The 21,109-nt window shown below is 59.4% G+C and overlaps 2 protein-coding genes across 4 annotated transcripts; one reads left to right on the top strand and one right to left on the bottom strand.

The window, feature by feature from the left end:
* On the bottom strand, positions 1 to 2,556 carry Dohh (deoxyhypusine hydroxylase). Of its 2 annotated transcripts, none has more exons than XM_040738319.1 (5): positions 2,398 to 2,556; positions 1,631 to 1,950; positions 1,404 to 1,480; positions 746 to 986; positions 1 to 657 (listed from the first exon to the last, which is right to left on the bottom strand). In XM_040738319.1, the coding sequence occupies exons 2-5, from the start codon at positions 1,902 to 1,904 to the stop codon at positions 341 to 343; spliced, it is 909 nt and encodes a 302-aa protein (XP_040594253.1). In that variant the 5' UTR covers positions 1,905 to 1,950; positions 2,398 to 2,556; the 3' UTR covers positions 1 to 340. The 2 variants fall into 2 exon arrangements, with proteins under 2 accessions (XP_040594253.1, XP_040594252.1); XM_040738318.1 differs by having other exon boundaries at positions 2,371 to 2,554.
* A 5,711-nt stretch (positions 2,557 to 8,267) lies between these two features.
* Positions 8,268 to 20,304, top strand: Fzr1 (fizzy and cell division cycle 20 related 1). 2 transcript variants are annotated; one of them, XM_013123026.3, is made up of 15 exons: positions 8,268 to 8,473; positions 10,865 to 10,942; positions 15,810 to 15,911; positions 15,994 to 16,119; positions 16,202 to 16,265; positions 16,415 to 16,542; positions 16,702 to 16,784; positions 16,871 to 17,054; positions 17,312 to 17,377; positions 17,820 to 17,922; positions 18,004 to 18,188; positions 18,431 to 18,664; positions 18,919 to 19,023; positions 19,387 to 19,479; positions 19,566 to 20,304. In XM_013123026.3, exons 3-15 carry the CDS (start codon positions 15,843 to 15,845, stop codon positions 19,605 to 19,607), a joined length of 1,482 nt encoding a protein of 493 aa, XP_012978480.1. In that variant the 5' UTR covers positions 8,268 to 8,473; positions 10,865 to 10,942; positions 15,810 to 15,842; the 3' UTR covers positions 19,608 to 20,304. The 2 variants fall into 2 exon arrangements, with proteins under 2 accessions (XP_012978480.1, XP_005083311.1); XM_005083254.4 differs by lacking the exon at positions 10,865 to 10,942.
* The last annotated feature ends 805 nt before the right edge of the window (positions 20,305 to 21,109 follow it).

Genomic DNA, 21,109 nt, shown 5'->3' with positions numbered 1-21,109 from the left:
TGCATGGCACACGCGCCGACCAACTTATTTATTTATGCAGTGCCTGGATGTGAGCGCCCCATGTGCTGCCCCGTGAAGTCAGAAGTGGTCGCCAACCCCGGGTCCCCACATCTCAAGCCTCATTCCCTGACATCCGGAAGCTTCCACACTGGGTGCCAGGCTGCAGCGCGCGCGGGTGACAAGGTCACGGGTGGACAGCACCAGGAGGACGCACTGTGCCAGCGCCCAGCGAGGCAGGAAACAAAGCCGCTAAGTCCGGGCCGTGGGCGCCGCTGGAGCCACAGAAGGAAGGCACGTGACCGTGACAGTGGCATCCTGGGCGCCGTCCCTGGTGCGGCTGTCACTGCGGGGGCCGCAGGCGCTCCAGTCCGTCTGCATACTGGAAGTCCAGGCGGCGCTCATGCTCGTACACGTCCAACGCCACCTCGCAGCTCTCCCGCACCACGCGCTCCGTGTCGGTGACGTGAGCCCGCAGCGCTGTCAGGCAAGCGGGCCTGGCGATGGCACCCAGGGCCTCCGCGCACTCGTGCCGCACCATGGCGCTCTCGGAGGTCCGCGCCAGGGTGGCCGCCAGCTCGCCCACGGCTGCCTCGTGCTGCAGCTGGCCCAGCACGTAGCCCACCTCGTGGCGGAAGAGCGCGCTGCCACAGCGCAGGCCTGCAGGGAGCGCGGACCGTGGGTCAGGACAGCTGGGTGGGAACCTGCGCGACCACCCGGGGCTTCCCTCCCCAGGTCCCCGCCTCACCTTCAGCCAGGGCCAAGGCCGCCTCCGCGCCACCAACGTTGCGCAGGGCGAACATGGCACGGTACCGCTCAAAGAGCGGCTGCGACTCGTCCAGCAGCGTCTCCCGCAGCCGCCCCACGTCCCGCTCTGTCGCAGGGGGTGCCGGGTCCACGGAGAGGTAGGGTCCTGAACTTGCGGCCTCGCCGGGGTGCTGCTGCAGCCACTCCAGACGCCCAACGGCCAACTGGCATGTTTCAGCCACCTACGAGGGAGGACACCGGGAGCATGGGCACGGCTGGCCCGTCCCCTCTCCCGGACCTGCGGCGGCGCAAGGCTGGTGGCTTCGGGCTGGACGTGAGTAGGCGCTCGGCTGCGTCCAGAGGCCCCCGGAATGGAGGCGGCCGGGGACAGACACATGCTCGGGTGCCCACGAGGACCCACAGCCGCGGCCAGTAGACAGACACATGGCGCGCAGCGCGGCCTCCACAACTGGACGCGGCAGGGGCCATAGGGCTGCAGGCTCGCTCGTACGAGCCTGGGCGCCCGCAGAGGACAGAACGGGCCGGGGACGGAGCTGTGGGGTCGGCTTAGGGGTGGCGCTGCCCCCCTTACACGCCCCCATTCCTACACCTTTCCAGGTTGTCCTGGCAACCAGGCCGGGGCCACTCAGGGTCCTCACCTCTACCACCGGGTCGGAAGAATACTGCTTCAGGAGGTCTAGGACTTCCGGGTTACCGATGGCCCCTAGGGCTTCCCCTGGGGACACAAGGCAGTAGGCGCGGGTTTTCCTCCCTGCCGGAGCTAGAGCCCCCACCCCGCTCTCACCGGGGGCGCCACAAGCGTGGGGCGCGGGGCAGAGTGCGCCAAGGACCGGGTCAGCGCTGGCACGGGGTGGCCGCCACTCACCGGCCTCATGGCGCACCATGGGCTCCTGGCTGGTGTCGCACAGAACCTCCACCAGCACCGGGATGGCGCGAGAGTCCTGCATCTGGCCCAGGCAGTAGGCCAGCTCGTGCTTCAGCAGGGCAGAGCTGTCCTGGAAGCCTCGGCTGATCCAGTCGATGGCGTGCGGGCCCCCGAGCCCCCGCAGAGTGAACAGCGCCCGGAAGCGGGCCTGCAGGGGCTCCTGGGGGTCCACCAGGGTCTTCCCTATGGCCTCCACTTCCTGCTCCGTCACCATGGCGACCGTCTCCCCGCTAGCGCCAGCCACGGCGGGCTCCCGTAACCTGCAGCAGAAACCCGAGAGGTGACGGGGTGCCGCGGGTCGGGGCGCCCCCCAAGCCTGAATATCCACCACGCGATCCCCGAGGAAGAAAAGGGCGCCCAGCGTGGACTCATGGCCGCCTCGGCCCCACGGACGTCACACCGAGACTGCTCCCCGGGCTGACCCACGCAGCCGGCGCCGCCCCGCCCCCTCCCCGACGCCCCGCCCCCGACGCCCCGCCCCGACGCCACAGGCCCCGCCCCCAACGCCCCCTGCCCAGCCCCGGCCCCGACGCCCCCGCCCCGGCCCCGGCGCCCCCGCCCCGGCCCCGGCGCCCCCGCCCCGGCCCCGGCGCCCCCGCCCCGGCCCCGGCGCCCCCGCCCCGCCGCGCAGGCGGCGGCGGGCGTCCGGAGCGTTCTCGGCGAGGCGGGGGCGCCCTCACCGTGCCCTCGCTGCGCTCCTCACGCACGAAGCGGATCGCGGGGGCAGTGCCACGGACGCCGAGGACGCTCAGCAGCCGCGGCTCGCACAGCGCATCCTGGGCGCCGCCATTTTAGTGGCCACGTGACCAGGCCGAAGCGACTTCCGGTCTTCCTCCGAAAGAAGTCTCTCCGACTACCTCCCTGGTAGAGAAAAAGACAATGGTTCCTCCTGAATCAAAGGTGAACAGCGACCGATACCGACGGAGCATGCGCAAGACTTCAGGGCGTGGCCATACCGCAGGAGGCGGGACTCACGGTCCCTGGGACCACGAGAATTGGGAAGTGGAAAGGAGGCCGCTCACCGTTTGAGGGCGCTCGCAGCCAAAACTGTCGATCTCGGAGCCCACACGCTAGATGGCGAGCACTGTCATGTTTGCAGTGACACACGCATGAAATCAATACTTAACGAATTTAAATACGGGGCTGGGAAGCCGGGCGTTGGTGGCGCACGCCTTTAATCCCAGCACTCGGGAGGCAGAGGCAGGTGGATCTCTGTGAGTTCGAGGCCAGCCTGGACTACCAAGCGAGTTCCAGGACAGCCTCCAAAGCCACAGAGAAACCCTGTCTCGAAAAACCAAATAAATAAATAAATAAATAAATAAATAAATAAATAAATACGGGGCTGGGGACGTGTCTCAGCACACACATGATGGCTCGCGACTGTCTGGAACTCCAGTTCCAGGGGATCTGACACCCTCACACCAACACACATAAAAGTAAAAAAAAAAAAAAGAAAGAAAGAAATGAAATTTATCTGGACAGTGGTGGAGCACAGATTTCTGTGGTTCGTGGCCAGGCAGAGTGAGTTCTAGGACAGCCAGGGTCACACAGAGAAACCTTGTCTCGAAAACAAAACAAACCTAAATAATAAAATGAAAACAGGTGAAAGCGACTTCTGCTGTCTATGGAGACCTGTACTCATCCGTCAGTCCTCTGTGGGTACAAGCGGCCTGTGCGGGAAACGGGGGGGGGGGGGGAGCTGGCACCGTTTGGTTTCATTTCCTCTCAAGATGATGGTTTTTGAGACCAGCATCTTACCCCGCAGCCTGGGGCTGATCTCCTGAGCGCTGGCATCACAGATCAGAGCTATCACACCTACTTCCTGAGGACTCTGAAAGTTCCTCGGGTGACATGCTGTGTGAGGAGGCAGAGACGGGGATGCCAGAACTCACGCGCTGCCAGCCTGGTCTAATGGGTGAGCCCCAGACGGAGTGAAAGACCCTACCTCCAAATACAAGATGGAGGGCAGTTGGGGGACACACCTGATGTTGACCTCACTTGACACACACGGGAAATAAATTACAAACATAAGGACGGACAGCGCTGTCACCCTGGCTCGCTAGCCGGGGACACCGCTGCAGCTCTTGTTTACATGAGACTTCCGGAAGCCGGTCACAGGGTGGGGCAATGCCAGGTGTGATCTGGCCCTCAGATCAGCAGAGGGGAAGCGAGGCCCAGGGGTGCAGGAAGCAGATACGGCTTCAGAGGGAGGTTGGTGCTCCGGCTACGGCTTGGCATGCTGCCCGGGCCACCCTGGGAGGAACTGATACCAGGAGAAGCCGCACAGGGCCCAGCAGCCATGACTTCCTTCAGAGTTTCTGCACCCGAGTCCATGATGGCCAGAGTCCAGTGTCCATGAGGTGACAGGGCCCACCTGCCTCTACAGGCATTTTCCTGCTTCACCAAATGTGTGGGCTAGGCCGCAGACATTGGCTTGTGGCCCCATTACTCCAGTCTCTGAGGAGTGGGTTTTAGCTGGGCAGAGGTAGCTCACGCCTTTAATCCGGGCATTCGGGAGGCAGAGGCAGGCGGATCTCTGTGAGTTCCAGGCCAGCCTGGTCTACAGAGCGAGTTCCGGGACAGCCAAGGCTACACAGAGAAACCCTGTCTCAAAAAACAAAAGTGGGTTTTGTTGTTGTTGATAAATTGAGCTGCTCCTGCTTCAGCTCCCTAGCTGTTGGATAACAAACCTGTGTCACTGTCCCTGACTAGTTTGGTGGTGGTATTTCATTGCGTTTGTTTGGTTATTTTTTGGGTGGACACATGTGCCCATGTGGTAAGAGGACAGCCTAGAGGAGTCAGCTTCTCCTACCATGTGCCTCTGACAGTCAAACTCAGGTCCCTTTCCCTGCTGAGTCGCCTCACCGGCCCAGGACTAGGACTCTGACTCCTGGTATGTGGCTGTGGGTTTATCACCAAGAAATAACGACAGCAGCAGCAAAGGTATAAATTACCAATTTTTGACACATCATCAAAATATTTTTCAACCACCTTGAAAAACCAAATATATGCCAGGCATTGGTGGCGCATGCCTTTAATCCCAGCACTCAGGAGGCAGAGGCAGGTGGATCTCTGTGAGTTCAAGACCAGCCTGGACTACCAAGCGAGTTCCAGGACAGCCTCCAAAGCCATAGGGAAACCCTGTCTCGAAAAACCAAAAAAAGAAAAAGAAAAAACCAAATATATATTTATGTATTTGTATGTATCTTTTTCGAGGCAGAATTTCTCTCTGTAGCTTTGGAGCCTGTATTGTAACTCGATATGTACACCAGGCTGATCTCGAACTCACAGAGATGCACCTGCCTCTGCCTCCCAAGTACTGGGATTAAAGGCGTGAGACACCACTGCCCAGCCAAAAATATATTTTTAAACATGTATGTATATGCCGGGCGGTGGTGGCACACGCCTTTAAACCCAGCACTTGGGAGGCAGAGGCAGGCAGATCTCTGTGAGTTCGAGGCCAGGCTGGACCGATAGCCTCCAAAACAATACAGAGAAACCCTGTCTCGTAAAAACAAACAAACAAAAAATATATATATATATAACATATATTAGGGTTTCTTCCTTTTTGCTTTATTTTTTGTTTTTTGTTTTTTTGTTTTTGTTTTTTCGAGACAGGGTTTCTCTGCATTGTTTTGGAGGCTGTCCTGGAACTGGCTCTGTAGACCAGGCTGGCCTCGAACTCACAGAGATCCGCCTGCCTCCTCTGCCTCCCGAGTGCTGGGATTAAAGGCGTGCGCCACCAACGCCCAGCTTTTTTGCTTTATTTTTAATTTTAAAGAATTGTTTATGAGCCGGGCGGTGGTGGCGCATGCCTTTAATCCCAGCACTCGGGAGGCAGAGGAGGCAGGCAGATCTCTGTGAGTTTGAGGCCAGGCTGGACCTGACAGCCTCCAAAACAATACAGAGAAACCCTGTCTCGTAAAACCAAAAAAAAAAAGAATTGTTTATGGGGCTGGAGAGACGGCTCAAAGGCTAAGAACACCAGGTGGTCTTCCAGAGGTCCTGAGTTCAATTCCCAGCAACCACATGGTGACTCACAACCATCTATAGTGAGATCTGGTGCCCTCCTCTGGCCTGCAGGAATACATGGAGGCAGAACACTGTGTACATAATCAATAAATTAAAAAAAAAAAGAGTTGTTTATCTTGTATGTATGTGTCCCCGTGAGATTCTGTGACTCAAGCATGCAGTAACTGAAGGTTCCCGGGATTGTACCTGGTGGGTGCAGTACCCGCGGGGGCTGGAAGGGGGCGTCGGATCCCCAGAACTGGAGTCACAGGCGGTTGTGGCCTTCCCAGCCCTCCCCCCCGTGGGTGATGGGAACCGAACCCGGATCCTCTGCAGGAGCAGCCGGCACTCTAACCGCTGAGCGCCTCTCCAGCCCCTGCCTTGAAGTCCTGGTCCTCCTGCCTCTACTCTCCCAGTGCTGCTGGGGTGACGGATGCGCTTTGCCATGTCTGGTTTGTGTAGAGCTGGTGTGTGTGTTGGCCAGGCAAGGTCTCTTCCAAAAATGTCCAAAAGTGCGTTTTAGTTCTTTTTTTTTTTTTTGGTGGGTTCTATGCATAGGACCTTGTTCATGTTGGCAAAACATGCCCACCAAGCTGTGTTTCTGGTTTTATTTATTTATTTATTTTTTTAAGATTTATTTATTTATTACATATACATTGTTCTGCCTACATGCCAGAAGAGGACACCAGATTGAATTGTAGATGGCTGTGAGCCACCATGTGGTTGCTGGGAATTGAACTCAGGACCTCTAGAAGAGGAGTCAGTGCTCTTAACCTCTGAGCCATCTCTCCAGCCCTGTATTTATTTATTCTACATTTGAAATCTCTAAATATTCATGCTGGTGTGTGTGTGTGTGTGTGTGTGTGTGTGTGTGTGTGTGTGTGTGTGTGTGTGCTTGCCACAGCGCTCCTGTGGAGGTCAGCGGATGAAAAGCCAATTATCTTGGGCATGGCCACAGGCACGTTACTGGCTCCTTCACCATTTATTTTGAGCCTGGCTCTCCCTGACACCAGGAACCCATTTCCCATCTCTGGACATTCACTGTCATGGAGTCCACACTGTTGCCCTTTGCCACTGGGTCTGTCGCTGAAACTGTGTCCTTTGGGTCCCTCTGTTTGACAACCTGTCCGAGCCCCAGTCTTTTTCACGACTGCGTGATGCTCTGCTGCGTGAATGGGCTTGCTTCCTTCTCCATGGGGTGGACCCTGGGCTGTTGGCCGTAGGAGGCCGAGGGTGGGTGGCTGAGCTGTCCCGTGGCGTGGCTGTTCCCTTTCCGTTTCTGAACAGCTGCCAGCCCCTCTCCTGCGGGGTTTCACAGCCTCCCCAAAGCCTGGCAGGGCGACTTTGCCCACTGAGCTCAGCCCCTGGCTCACCTGTGCCCCACGTCCTTTCTTTTTTTTTCTTTTCTTTTTTTGGTTTTACCAGACAGGGTTTCTCTGTATTGTTTTGGAGGCTGTCGGTCCAGCCTGGCCTTGAACTCACAGAGATCCGCCTGCCTCTGCCTCGTCCCACGTCCCTTCTAACTTGTTGACTGTGTGTCGTTTCGCCAGGAGGCAGCGGTACAGGTGTGTGTGTGTGAGTTCGTGTGTGTACGTGTGTATGTGCGTGCAGTGTGTATGTATGTGTGTGTAAGTGTGTGCGCGCGTGTGTGGTGTGTGTGCGTGTGTGGTGTGCATGTGTATGGTGTGTAGGGTGTGTGTGTGTGTGCATGCAGTGTGTATATGCATGTGTGCGTGTGGCGTGTGTGTGTGGTGTGTGTGTGCGTATGGTGTGTATGTGTGTGTGCGCGCGTGTGTGTATGGTGTGTGGTGTGTGTGCGTGTGTAGGAGCCGTGTGTCTGGGCTGCAGAATCGCTAGTCTTTCTGAAGCAGGACCTTCTTGAGGTCTGCTCTGAGCTGTCAATCATTAGGGCTTCTGGGGTGCTGTCACCGCACGTCATGCTTTCAGTTCTGAAGCCGAGGCTGGAGGATTGCCATCAGTTCGAGGCCAGCCTGGCTAGAAATGAGCTCCCTCAAAAACTCAAAGCAAAGCGCGAACGTTCAGCGAGTGCACTGTTCCGGGGTGACGCGTCCCCGGCCTTCCCCAAACAGGAGCCACGCCTTCCTCAGCGCCGAGTCATCCGCATTATTTTCCCCACTCCAGTCTTCCTGGACCTCATTTCCGACAGCGGTTGCCCCCGGCAACGCGTGCCGCCGCGCTTCCTGTATTGATTTGAATCCTGAAGGAACGCCCATACTCCCGAGCTGCCTCGCGCAGCGGCGCGCAGGCGCGATTGGACGCGGTGGGCGGGAGCCCTGCGAAGAGAGGGCGTGCCTGAAGGGCGTGACTTCCAGACGCAGCGTGGTGTCGGTTAGGGGCGTGACCCGAGGGGGCGTGGTTTCGGCTGAGAGCGCAGGGGATTGGCGGGTGCTCCGCGCGAGGCGCGGGATGGGCGTGACTGAGGGCGTGGCTTCTTCAGGAAGACCCCGACGGCGTTAGTGGGCGGGTCGAAGGGGCGTAGCCTGTCGAGACTCAGCGCGCCTGCGCGTGGGGCGTGGCCTGGGCGCGGGGATGCGCTCGGCGGCGGGGCCGGTCGCGGGTGCGCGCGCGCCCTGCGGGACGGACGGAGGGAGGGAGCCGGGTTGCTGCCGAGTGCCGCCATATTAGCGGCCGCGGAGGCCGGGGCATTCCCGTGAGCTGCGGCGGCGGGGCCTGGTGCGGCGGCGGGGCCTCGAGTGGGCGCGGCGTGTTCCTGGGACCGGCGGGAACCGGCTGGCGACGGGAGCGAGGCAGGTGAGGACTCGGGTGACCGGGGACCCGCCCCCCAGGCCGACCCCTTCCGCTTGACTCTGAGCCCCACGTCGCAGCGACCCCCGCCCCGGCCCCCCTCGCCGCGTCCGTCAGAGCCCGCCATCCCCAGAGCCCGCTCCCCGCCGTGCTGCCCCGCAGACCCCGGGTGCGAGCGCACCCTGACCCCAGGCCCTGCGCCACCCCAGCCCCGGGTCGCCTGCAGCCCGCGGCCTCGCCCCGTCCAGCACAGCCCTGCTTCCCCAGAGCCCCGGTCAGGGCACCCCGCGTGTTGCTGCTCTAGGTCAGGTCTGTGTTACCCCGCTCCTAGCTCCGTGCACCCCCAAACCCGGGTCTCCCGCTTACTGCTCTCACCAAAGCCACGCAGCTAGGATGAGGCCCTTCACCCGGAGCCGTCTGTCTGCCAGGCTCTCATGCTTTTGCGCTGTATTACCCCGAATTTAGGGCACTCTCCGCTTGCTCGCTCAGAACTCTGCAGCTACAGCCATTCATCCCTCTACACCCCGTTGACTTCCAAGTCCAAATCCCCCTGCCTCGGACACTCCCTACATCCAAACTGAACTCCCAGATTTGAGTCAAAGCCCAGAAGTCGCAGATAGGGCCTTGTGCTGGGGGTGGGGTGTCGCCGAGTGGATGGGATTGTGGTACAGTTAAAGTTGTCACACAGCACTCAGTGGGTCACCCCACATCCAGGTGTCTCACCTCAGGGGAGACTCGGCCAGAACCCCCAGACAGCCTGTGTCCCCCAAACCACCGCATGCCTCTCAGGTCTGGACCTCCTGTCTGTGTTTCCAAATGCAAGCCCAGGCCCCTCTGTCCCTAACAAAAAGCCATTGTCCCCTACAAGCCCCCACGTCACCCCGCCCACCTGTCTCCTCATAAGCCGGACACCAACCCCAAGCCCTTCCTCCCATGCTCCCCACCTTCACGCCCAGTCTGGGGCATCTGGCGGGGAGCAGGCCCCATACCTGTCCTGTGCAGTGATGACCTCGATCCTTCGACTGCTGAACCCCACTCCCAGCCCCTGCCTGCAGCGGAGTGAGTGTGATTCCCAGGTGAAGACACCGCAGCCGGGCCTGAGACAGGCTTGGAGACAAAGCGCGTCTGGTGGCTCAGGCTGGCACAGGCTGGGATGGCAGGTGTTACAAATATTAGTTTGCGTGGTTGGTTGTTTGAGACAGGGTTTCTCCATGTAGCCCTCGCTGCCTTGGAGCTCACTGTGTGGACCAGGCCGGCCTTGAACTCAGAGCTGCTGCCCCTGCCTCCTGAGTGTTGGGATTAAAGGGGTGCCCACCACCCCCACCAGGTGCTGTGAATGTTAGTGACTATCTCCAGGGTGTGTTTGGTGCTTGAGGAATTAACCCATGTGGGTCATGGTCTTGGGGCTTGTGTCAAGGGAGTATTCTCTTTGCCAATACTCGCCCTCTGCTTCCTTGTACTGGAGGGTCAGGAGCTAACTGCAGGGATCCTGGTACTGAGCCAATAACTCATCAGTCAGCCCCGCCCCAGCTGCTCTTTCAGACTGTGGTGCCCACAGCCTGGTTTTTTTTCAAAGATGTTTTTGTTTGTTATTTTAATTTTTCTTGTGTGGGCTTTTTCCTATATGTATATCTGGGCCGCACGTTTGTGCCCTGGAACTGAAGTTGTAGACTATTGTAAGTCACCTTGTGGGTGCTGAGAACTGAACCCAGGTCCTCTGGAAGAGCAGCCAGGTTTTTTTACCGCCAAGCCATCTCGTCGATCCTAAGCTATGTTTATTTTTATTTTGAGTGTGTGTGTGTGTGTGTGCATGTGCGTGTCTATAGGAACCATGTGTGCATTCAGTACCCATAGAGGCCTCCTGTCCTAAAACTGGAGTTGTTACAGGTGCCTCACCTGGGCTCTGGGAACCAGACCTGGGTTCTTGCTGGTGGTCCTCGCCTTGTAGGATCTCTCCTCCCCTGTTATTTCCTTAACCGTGAGAGAGAGAGAGTGTGTGTGTGTGTGTGTGTGTGTGTGTACATGCATGTTTGTGCAGGTACACACACGAGACCAGAGAGGATGTCATTTGCCCCGCCCTACCACTGTCCACCTCATTCCCCTGAGACAAGTCCTATTACCTGGCGTCAGGCTGACAGCCAGGCCACCGCAGCCATCCTGCCTTGCCGGCAGCACTGGAGTCTCCTTGACAGCTCTGGGATCTGAGCTCTGGTCCTCATGGCGTCACCCCACAGCCCTCGACTTTATTTTGAGACAGGACCTCAGTAAGTTGTCCAGACTGGCTTGGAACTGGCAATCCTCTTGTCTCAGCTGTCACAGCAGCTGGATTACAGTCCTGTGTTTTCAGGGGCTTGCAAGGACCCAGGCTGCCCCTCTGCTCTGCTCTTTCCTTCTTAGAAGTCCAGAGGCGCCCTGCTGGGACAGGGATGGGCAGGAGGCCACAAGCCTTAGGAACCTGAGGCTGCAGTGTTCAAGGTCAGTCTGGGCTGTAGCAACAGGAGCCGTGGGGGGGGACTGGTCTGTCATCAGGGGCCATGTCCATGTCCAGGCTTGCCATGTACTTCCTGGATCCTCACGCGTAGGGTCTAATTCCCAGGCTTCTGGATTGCCAAGACTTTGTGTCATGTCGGGGAGCAGGATTCAAAGTCTTCTGAGGACCCCTGAGTAGAGTGTCAAGTCCCAGGAGCACCCCATGACTCCTGCACTTCCTGCAGTGAGCCCTGAACCCACCACCCTGCCCAGTGGCCCTGAGAACTCGGGTGGGGGACCCCTGTCCAGCAGGCTGTGCAGGCTGTCCAAGCCTCTTCTGCCCCCTAGTGGTGGGTTCCTGCCCCAAGACTAATCCAGGACAGGATTCCCCTGCCTCAGCCTCCTCCTTGGCATTTGACCAAGGTAGAGGCACAACACCACCAAAGCTGTAGTTTCGTTCTTTTTAAGATTTATTTATACAGTGCTCTGCCTACACATATGCCTGCATGCCGGAAGAGGGCACCAGATCTCATCACAGATGGCTGTGAGCCACCATGTGGTTGCTGGAAAGTGGTTGCTGGAAATTGAACTCAGGACCTCTGGAAGAGCAGCCAGTGCTCTTAACCTCTGAGCCATCTCTCCAGCCCCCGTTGTTTTTTCTTAAAGAATTCCTTTTTTTTTTTTTTTTTTTTTTTTTTGGTTTTTTTCAAGACAGGGTTTCTCTGTGGCTTTGGAGGCTGTCCTGGAACTCGCTTGGTAGTCCAGGCTGGTCTCAAACTCACAGAGACCCACCTGCCTCTGCCTCCCGAGTGCTGGGATTAAAGGCGTGCGCCACCAGCGCCCGGCAAAGAATTCCTTTTTTTTCCAAGACAGGGTTTCTATATATTTTGGAGGCTATCCTGGAACTCGCTCTGTAGACCAGGCTGGTCTCAAACTCACAGAGATCCACCTGCCTCTGCCTTCCCGAGTGCTGGGATTAAAGGCTGTGCCACCAGCACCCGGCTAAAGATTTGCTCTTTATTTCTGATGTGTCTGCTGGGGTTGTGCACGTGTGTGAGAGAGAGCCCAAGGCCTGGGAGGGTGTCGGACGCTCTGTAACTGAACTTAGAGTTGGTCAGGATCCAACGCGGGTCTTCCTACACCTCAGTAAGCACTGACTCAGGAGCCGTGTGTGTGCGTGTGTCTCTGTGCTCATGTATCTGAAGGTCAGAGGTGAATTTGTGCAGGGGTGAGTTGTCTCTGCCTACCATGTGGGTCCAGGGGTACAAGCTCTACAGCAGCCCCCTGTCCGTCTGTCCCAGCCCTCTTGCCAGCCCACTTTTCTGAGGCTTGTTTTTTACCAGTCTCACTCTAGCTCAGGAGGCCTCAAACATGCAGCAATCCTCCTGCCTTGGCCTCCCAAGTGCCAGGATGGCAGGTGTGCACCACCACGTCTGGCCCCAAAGAGGCTTTTGGGGGATGAGCTTAATCCCTTGCCATGTTAACCAGCCTTTGCTTTAGAAAAGTTGGTTTTTTTCTTTGTGTTTTGTTTGTTTGTTTTGGTTTTGTTTTTCAAGACAGAGTTTCTGTGTCTAACAGTCCTGACTGTCCTGGAACTCGCTCTTGTAGACCAGGCTGGTCTCAAACTCACAGAGCTCCTCCTGCCTCTGCCTCCTGAGTGTTGGGATTAAAGACGTGCGCCACCACCACACAGTTTGAAAAGTTTGTTTTCATTAATTTTTTTCAGATTTTTATGTACTTTATGCAAGTAATATTCTTACATCTCACGTCTTATTAAATGGTTGTGGTATGGCCATCATGTGTATATATTCTAGAATGTTCCATCATCCCAAAGGCCACCCCATTCTCATAAGGTGTCATTCCAGCCTCCAGCCAATGCTCTGCTCTGAAAGCTTCCTGCTGTGGCGTGTGTGAACAAGTGCTTCCCTCATCTCTGCTGGGGATGGGGTACACGTGCCTGCTTGGACCATCTGTCCTGAGCCACCGCTGGGTGTGTCCTCAACTGCCATGCTGTGAGCCCTGACAGTTGTTCCTCTCCTGTGCCTAGAGTCATTGTGAAGGACATGCATGGTAACTGCAGGCCACGGACTAGGAGAGAGCTTGGTGGGGTCCTTGCCCTGGGGAAAGAACCCAGGGCCCCACAGGAGGCACACCTGGCTACAGTGGCAGGTGCTTCTCTCCTCAGACCAGGGCACCAGAGCCCTATTGAGGCAGCTCTGAAGGCTGTGGCGGCCTCCCAGGTTGCCTGCTGGTCAGGGTGGCTGAGAGCAGCAGGCCACCAGACAAGCAGATGCAAATGACTGGGGTGTTCTCGCAGGCTGTGAGGCGGCTCACTCAGACCCCAGGCGTTCAGGGCAGCTGCAGTACCCCGGGGTCTTTGGCTGACAAGAGTTGTCAAGACCTCCTGCTCTGCTTCCCCCTGTGGCGGGAAGGCCAGCCTGTGTCTGCCTCTGTCACACCAGCCACCGCTTACTGACTGGTGCTCTGTCCGTTCGGGCTGGTGGTGCCCAGACCTTCTGTGCTGGGCCAGCTCTACAGGAGTCCCCTCCCACACGCCCGAGAGCCCAGGGTCCTGGTGGGGAAGCTACCTGGGTCTCCCAGGCACCTACTAAAGGGCTGCTGGGCATAGGTACTCTTGGAGACCCTAACCAGAGCTGCATGTCTGCACAGAGGCAAGCAAGACAGGCGTGTGTGTGTGTGTGTGTGTGTGTCTGTGTCTGTCTCACAGGGCCTCTGACAGGCGTGTGTGTGTGTGTGTGTGTGTCTCACAGGGCCTCTGACAGGCGTGTGTGTGCGTGTGTCTCACAAGGCCTCTGACAGGCGTGTGTGTGTGTGTGTGTGTGTCTCACAGGGCCTCTGACAGGCGTGTGTGTGTGTGTGTGTGTCTCACAGGGCCTCTGACAGGCGTGTGTGTGTGTGTGTGTGCGCATGTGTCTCACAAGGCCTCTGACAGGCGTGTGTGTGTGTGTGTCTGTCTGTCTGTCTCACAGGGCCTCTGACAGGCGTGTGTGTGTGTGTGTGTGTGCGCGTGTGTCTCACAGGGCCTCTGACAGGCGCGCGCGCGCGTGTGTGTGTGTGTGTGTCTCACAGGGCCTCTGACAGGTGTGTGTGTGTGTGTCTGTGTCTGTCTCACAGGGCCTCTGACAGGCGTGTGTGTGTGTGTGTGTGTGTGTGTGTCTCACAGGGCCTCTGACAGGCGTGTGTGTGTGTGTGCGCGTGTGTCTCACAAGGCCTCTGACAGGCGTGTGTGTGTGTGTGTGTGTGTGTGTGTCTCACAGGGCCTCTGACAGGCGTGTGTGTGTGTGTGTGTGTGTGTGTGTCTCACAGGGCCTCTGACAGGCGTGTGTGTGCATGTGTCTCACAGGGCCTCTGACAGGTGTGTGTGTGTGTGTGTGTGTGTGTGTCTCACAGGGCCTCTGACAGGCGTGTGTGTGTGTGTGTCTGTCTCACAGGGCCTCTGACAGGTGTGTGTGTGTGTGTGTGTGTGTGTGTCTCACAGGGCCTCTGACAGGCGTGTGTGTGCGTGTGTCTCACAGGGCCTCTGACAGGTGTGTGTGTGTGTGCGTGTGTCTCACAGGGCCTCTGACAGGTGTGTGTGTGTGTGTGTGTCTCACAGGGCCTCTGACAGGCGTGTGTGTGTGTGTGTGTTTGTGTCTCACAGGGCCTCTGACAGGCGTGTGTGTGTGTCTCACAGGGCCTCTGACAGGCGTGTGTGTGTGTGTGCGCGCGCGTGTGTGTGTGTCTCACAGTGAGAACCAAGCGGGCGAGCAGGGAACTGGATGAGGCCTGTTTGTAGCCTGTGTCCTCGGGAACTCCCTACCCTTGCTCCTAAGGGAGTGTGGGGAGCACAGGCCCTGGTCAGACCTGCGCTCTGCGACCGTCTGATTAAGGCCACCACACACGAGGAGCCCTGTGACCAGGCGCCCCCCAAATGGGCACTGCTACAGGCCGACCGCAGGAGCCACTGCCATGCCCAGCTCTCCAGGCACCCTGTCCCCATGTGTGTCTAGGGCAGGCGACACTCCTGCCCTGACTTGAGTTGTGGCAGAGGGGAGAGTGGGGTGAAGAGGTCTGGTGGGCAGGGTGGAGCCCGGGCCTTGGGTGCAGCTGGTCGCCAGCCTCCATCTCTTGCCTGCTCCACACTGGGTTGCCTTGAGCCGTCTCTGTTACCCCAACTGGGAGCATGGGGGTCCCTGATTCTGGGGACATATGTATCTGTAGAGACTTGGGGAGCTCAGACATGGAGTGGGTGGAGACCAGGGATGTGGTTCGTTACCCTGCAGGCCCCACCGTGGTCATAGTGCATGTGGCTGCGGATGGGCTCTCCTTGGGCTCCTTGACACAAGATGTGAGGGCCAGATAACTCAGCTTCCCTCCTTGGGAGGTAGCTTCCTGGTGGCAGGTGCCCAAGGGCCTTCCTGTGCCCAGTGCCAAGCAAGAGGACAGGTGTGCAGCAGGGTAGGCGGCTGGTGCCACCCTGACTCCCGCTGGCATTGGCTGGGCCCCACTCGCTCACCTGTGCTGTCGGCCCAGAAGCTCCCGTCCACAGCATCCTGGACAGGGCCAGAGGAGACGGCCCACAGCAGAGGCACGGCCTTGAGTTTGTCTGTATTCAGTGTGCTCAAGCTTGAGTGCAAGGGACGCTCAGGGTTCCGGCCAGGGGGCCCTGGGCGTCTGGGGCCGGAGCAGGGGACATGGGGAAGTTGGCAGCCTTGAAGCTCTCTGTACTGGCTGCTGTCTGTGTCTCTGCCATGGAATACAGGAGCCACGTGGTGAATAGGCCAAGGGCCTGTGTTACAGCAGGAGCCTGCCTTCCCTGTTGTGTTCGCCAGGGCCTGGGCTGCCCGGTCCTTACCTTCTGTCTGCCCTGCAGGCTGCCCTCAGCTGCGGGCCCCGCCCGCCCGCCATGGACCAGGACTATGAGCGCAGGCTCCTGCGACAGATCATCATCCAGAATGAGAACACAGTGCCATGTGTGAGTGACAGAGGCTGCCCCTCTCCCCCCCCGTGGGGTCCCCCAAGGGGTCACCGCAGCTGACCCCTCACCCCTCTTCTAGGTCTCAGAGATTCGGAGGACCCTGACACCAGCCAACTCCCCAGTATCCTCGCCCAGCAAGCACGGTGACCGCTTCATCCCCTCTCGGGCCGGGGCCAACTGGAGTGTGAACTTCCACAGGATCAATGTGAGGGCAGGGCAGGGCCTGTCACCCTGAGGTGGGCACAGCCCCTCCTCGACGTGTTCACTCATAAGCTCCTCGCCCATAGGAGAACGAGAAGTCCCCCAGCCAGAACCGCAAGGCCAAAGATGCCACCTCAGACAACGGCAAAGGTGAGGGTCGGCCCCGCCACAGGCCCTGCCCAGCACGGGCCCTGCCCGGCTAGTCTGGCCTCCCTGTGTGCCCCGCCTCCACGGCGCCTCCCTCCCGGGGCTCTGCCCCCAGAGACACATCCAGCCCCGCCTCTGCCCTGTGCCCGCAGATGGCCTGGCCTACTCTGCGCTGCTGAAGAATGAGCTGCTGGGCGCGGGCATCGAGAAGGTGCAGGACCCGCAGACGGAGGATCGGCGGCTGCAGCCGTCCACGCCCGAGCACAAGGGCCTCTTCACGGTGAGCCGGGGCAGCCAGGAGCCCTTGCGGGGAGGGGCCGGCAGGGGACCTGTTCTGTCTGTCTGCACCTCCAGCTCCTTCGGTGCCAGCCTTGGGGGTGCTGGGGTTCTCAAGTCGCGAGGCCACGGCAGCCACTCAGCACGGTGTCTCTGCCGGCAGTATTCCCTCAGCAGCAAGCGCTCAAGTCCTGATGACGGCAATGACGTGTCCCCATACTCCTTGTCCCCTGTTAGCAACAAGAGGTGAGCCAGGCTGGTCCCCGGTGCCTGGGTGGTGATAAGGACATGGGGTCAGGGCAGCAGCGAATGACACCCTGCTGTTCCTGCAGTCAAAAGCTGCTGCGCTCACCGCGGAAGCCCACGCGCAAGATCTCCAAGATTCCCTTCAAGGTGCTGGATGCGCCGGAGCTTCAGGACGACTTCTACCTCAACCTGGTGGACTGGTCCTCTCTGAACGTGCTCAGCGTGGGGCTGGGCACCTGCGTGTACCTGTGGAGCGCGTGCACCAGCCAGGTGAACGCCCAGGAACTGTGACCACAGGCGAGGGGACAAGAAGGAGGGGGCGTCCTGTACAGAGCCACCAAGTTAGCTCTTCCCCCAAACACACAGCACCTCGCCCTGAGGCAGGGACCACTGTGGCCGCAGGACACTGGTGAACTTGCCAGCCTCTGATGCCATCTGTGCCGTTTGGTCCCACGGACTGAGTGGTGACTGGAAAGGTACAAGCAGCCCATCTGTCCCCTCACTCTAACCCCCTGCCCTGCCCACAGGTGACCCGGCTCTGTGACCTCTCCGTGGAAGGGGACTCAGTGACTTCCGTGGGCTGGTCTGAGCGGGTGAGTGCGGAGGGCAGCGCCCAGGGTCACCTGTGTGTCCCATAGAAGCAGGAAGGGCAGAACTCACCTGACCCTTTGATCAGGCTGCTGCTCACCCAAGACGGGAGTGCCGGGGTCGCAGAGGCCCAGCACAGGCTGGAGCCTGACGGCTGAACGGTGCCGTTGCCGGGAAAGCCCCGAGGGGCTAAGCAAAGCAGTTTGTAGTGGGTGTCGTGGTTCCCTGTATAACCAGCACGCCAGAGGATTGCCCTGAGTTTGAGGTCAGCCTGGGCTACATTTTGAGTGTATGGCTAGCCTGTGCTACAGAGTTATCCCGTGTTTTAAAAAGGGAAACAAAAGAAATGAGCTTTCAGAGACCACCTGCATCTGGTGGAGGACAGGAAAAGGGTAGACCTTGTCCCCACACCCCCCTGAAGGCCCCCTGGCCACTGTGTCCCCCTAGGGGAACCTGGTCGCAGTGGGCACACACAAAGGCTTCGTGCAGATCTGGGATGCCGCTGCAGGGAAGAAGCTGTCGGTGCTGGAAGGCCACACAGCGAGAGTGGGTGAGCGCCCGGCCAGCCCAGCCACGCCCTCAGCCCACAGCCCTGGGTCAGGCCTAGGCTGACCCTCCTGTCACCTCCTAGGGGCACTAGCCTGGAACGCGGACCAGTTGTCATCCGGTAGCCGTGACCGAATGATCTTGCAGCGGGACATCCGCACACCACCCTTACAGTCAGAGCGGCGGCTGCAGGGCCACCGGCAGGAGGTGTGTGGCCTCAAGTGGTCCACAGACCACCAGCTGCTCGCCTCAGGGGGCAATGACAACAAGGTACGGCCACTGTCACCCCTGCCCCGCCTGCCCCAGGAGGCCACCTGCCTGTCCCTGCTGCTGTTCAGCTAGGTCCACAATAGAGCCTGGGACAAGGGTGTGGCCTGAGGCCACCAAGGGAGGGGGTGCACAGGTCATGGCCTGGGTGTTCCCGGCCCATGGGATCCTGGTGACCAGGGCTGTGCTTGCCTCGCGCCCGGGGCAGCCTGCGGTCACAGCTCGGCCTTCCTTCCTCCCGTCAGCTGCTGGTGTGGAACCACTCCACTGTGAGCCCCGTGCAGCAGTACACAGAGCACCTGGCCGCCGTGAAGGCCATTGCCTGGTCCCCACACCAGCATGGACTGCTGGCGTCCGGTGGTGGCACAGCCGACCGCTGCATCCGCTTCTGGAACACCCTGACAGGCCAGCCGCTACAGTGCATTGACACCGGCTCCCAAGTGTGCAATCTGGCCTGGTCCAAACATGCGAACGAGCTGGTGAGCGCCCACGGTGGGCATGGGGGGATGCGAACGAGCTGGTGAGCGCCCACGGTGGGCATGGGGGGATGCGAACGAGCTGGTGAGCGCCCACGGTGGGCGTGGGGGGATGCGAACGAGCTGGTGAGCGCCCACGGTGGGCATGGGGGGATGCGAACGAGCTGGTGAGCGCCCACGGTGGGCATGTGGGGTGCAGACGGTTCCCCCAAAGCAGCACCAAGCCCTGCAGCTCTAACACCCAGTGTCTGCGCTAGGTGAGCACGCATGGCTACTCCCAGAACCAGATCCTCGTATGGAAATACCCGTCCCTAACGCAGGTGGCCAAGCTCACTGGCCACTCATACCGTGTGCTCTACTTGGTGAGTGTCAGCCCCTGGGGCTCCGTGTGTCTCTGGCTGGCTGGGGGCCCCAGCCTTCCTCCTGTCCGCTCCTAGTCCCCGGAGCAAAACTCCCACTAACCCGTGTCCCCCAAGTGGGATGCAGGATGTGGAGGAACTTTCCCCGCCAGACCTCTGTCCCAACAAAAGTGTCAGTGTCCCTGGCTGCCCCGTACACTCAGCTGTGTCTGGCCCAGCTTGGGAACCCAGGGATCAGACCCACTGCTGTAGGGGCCTTGCGTGGCCAACGTCTGTGTCCCGTGGCACCTGCCTGGCTTCTGCCTGGATCTCCAAGCTGCCTGCTGCAGCTGGAGAACAACCAGGGTCCTTCTGTCCTCTTTGTAGGCAATGTCTCCTGACGGGGAGGCCATTGTCACCGGGGCCGGAGACGAGACCCTGCGGTTCTGGAATGTTTTCAGCAAAACACGCTCTACAAAGGTAACATGGGTGTCCACGTATGCTGTCACGCCCCTTGGGTTCTCCGAGCACCCTGGCACATAGTCACTCATGTTCCCTGTTCCCAGGAATCCGTGTCTGTGCTCAACCTCTTCACTCGGATCCGATAGACCCGCGGGCCGGCAGATGCGCAGCCCCACAGGGCAGAGATGGAGTAGTCGGCAAGCATGGCCCTGCTGTCCCGCAGTCCCCAGAGACATCTGGCGGGCGGGAGCCGGGCCGGAGACCCCAGAGTCTCATTAAATGCCTCGTTGTGAGCTGTGGAGCCAGTGTCTGGGACAGGGACATGGGGACCCTCAGCCACCAGCTGCATCCCCTTCTTGCTGACCGCCAGCGCCCACATGGACACTTGAGACCTCCCAGTCACCACTGCCCGAGCCATGTTGGACACAGCTGAGCAGGAGACCTGAGATCCCTTCCAGTCCCCAAACCCAGTGTCACTTGGGGACCTGTGGACCAGAGCCATTGTGCCCCTCCCTGCGGCCACCGCGGCCACCCAAGCCGGAACACCCTGGGAGGCGCTGGTGGGGGCCTGCGTCTCCCGCCTATGACACCCCGATTGCATTGCCACAGTGTCTCGTGTGCGCCTCCTGTAACCCCTGCGTGTCTCCTCGCCCTCTCCCCAGCCAGCTGCCTCGTCTGCCTTGTCCACTTCCTCTCCTCTTGGCCTCCTGGAAGCTTCCCAGGCCTTCCTGACCTCAGACCCCATCTCTGCCGTTCCTCCTAACCCAGGGACACTGCAGATCCCTGGTGTGGTGGCTGCGGCCTGTCATGTGTGCACGTGTGTATATATGTATTTGTGATGCCTTGGGGTCTGTTGTGTGTTTTGTTGCCATGTTCCAACACTGATGGCTGGAGAAGCCGCTGGCCATTGGGACATGGGTCACTGTGGGGTCTGCTGCCCGCAGGGCTGGGGTGTGGCCTGCAGTCAGGTGCTGCTGGCCGCGGCAGGCACTATGCTCCCCAGCAAGAGGTGCTGCTCACAGTCTGGTCTTTGCCCTGTCACCTAAAGCAGAGTGCCCAAGTGGGCCCTCAGCTGTGTGCTGGTACAAAGGGCCACTTGTTGCCTGCTGCTGGTGGGATCCCTGCTGGCCACATGCAGTTTGCATTCTGATTTCTGATGTCACCTGCCCTGCATACCCCAACAGCACACTTGTAACAGAGGCTGGTCCCCAGCGGACAGACAGCCGTGTAAAGGGTGAGGGTCAGCAGGGAGCCTGGGCAGGGCACAGCAAGGTCCTATCGCCTTGCCTAGCCGAGTTGTGAAGGGACAGACCTGGAGCATCATGGGTAGAGGAGGAAGCCCAGAGCCCAGCCCCACAGAGCCCTCCAGAACTGCAAGCAGGTGGTGGTGGTCCAGGCTCTCGCCATCACATGACTTGCAGTGCTGTCCCTGGGAAAAAGCCTACCAGGGTCATTAGTCAGGGGACCCAGAGGCCGTCTTGCTGTGTGCCCCAGTCCTGAGTGGAGGGTAGTGCTGTGCTCGTCTACAGCCTGGGCTGGACACACTGCACAAAGCCTTTCAGCATCAGAGACCAGAGAGGACCCGGCAGGTGACCAGAGGGAGTCAGTTGCTGTCTGTGCTGTGGAAACAGGATCCAGGTGGACCCTA

The sequence above is a fragment of the Mesocricetus auratus genome, unplaced genomic scaffold (genome assembly GCF_017639785.1).
Source record: "Mesocricetus auratus isolate SY011 unplaced genomic scaffold, BCM_Maur_2.0 Super-Scaffold_100676, whole genome shotgun sequence".
Taxonomy (NCBI): domain Eukaryota; kingdom Metazoa; phylum Chordata; class Mammalia; order Rodentia; family Cricetidae; genus Mesocricetus; species Mesocricetus auratus.
This window is presented reverse-complemented; position numbering and strand designations above follow the sequence as displayed.

Bases quoted from the DNA above. Each gene is read 5' to 3' on its own strand.
- Dohh (XM_040738319.1), bottom strand. From the start codon at position 1,904: ATGGTGACGGAGCAGGAAGTGGAGGCCATAGGGAAGACCCTGGTGGAC. The intron at 1,481-1,630 runs GTGAGTGGCGGC...TTGTGTCCCCAG, and splicing joins CATGGTGCGCCATGAGGCCG to GGGAAGCCCTAGGGGCCATC. The intron at 987-1,403 runs GTGAGGACCCTG...CCTCCCTCGTAG, and splicing joins CTTCCGACCCGGTGGTAGAG to GTGGCTGAAACATGCCAGTT.
- Fzr1 (XM_005083254.4), top strand. From the start codon at position 15,843: ATGGACCAGGACTATGAGCGCAGGCTCCTGCGACAGATCATCATCCAG. The intron at 16,120-16,201 runs GTGAGGGCAGGG...CCTCGCCCATAG, and splicing joins TGAACTTCCACAGGATCAAT to GAGAACGAGAAGTCCCCCAG. The intron at 18,189-18,430 runs GTACGGCCACTG...TCCTCCCGTCAG, and splicing joins CAGGGGGCAATGACAACAAG to CTGCTGGTGTGGAACCACTC.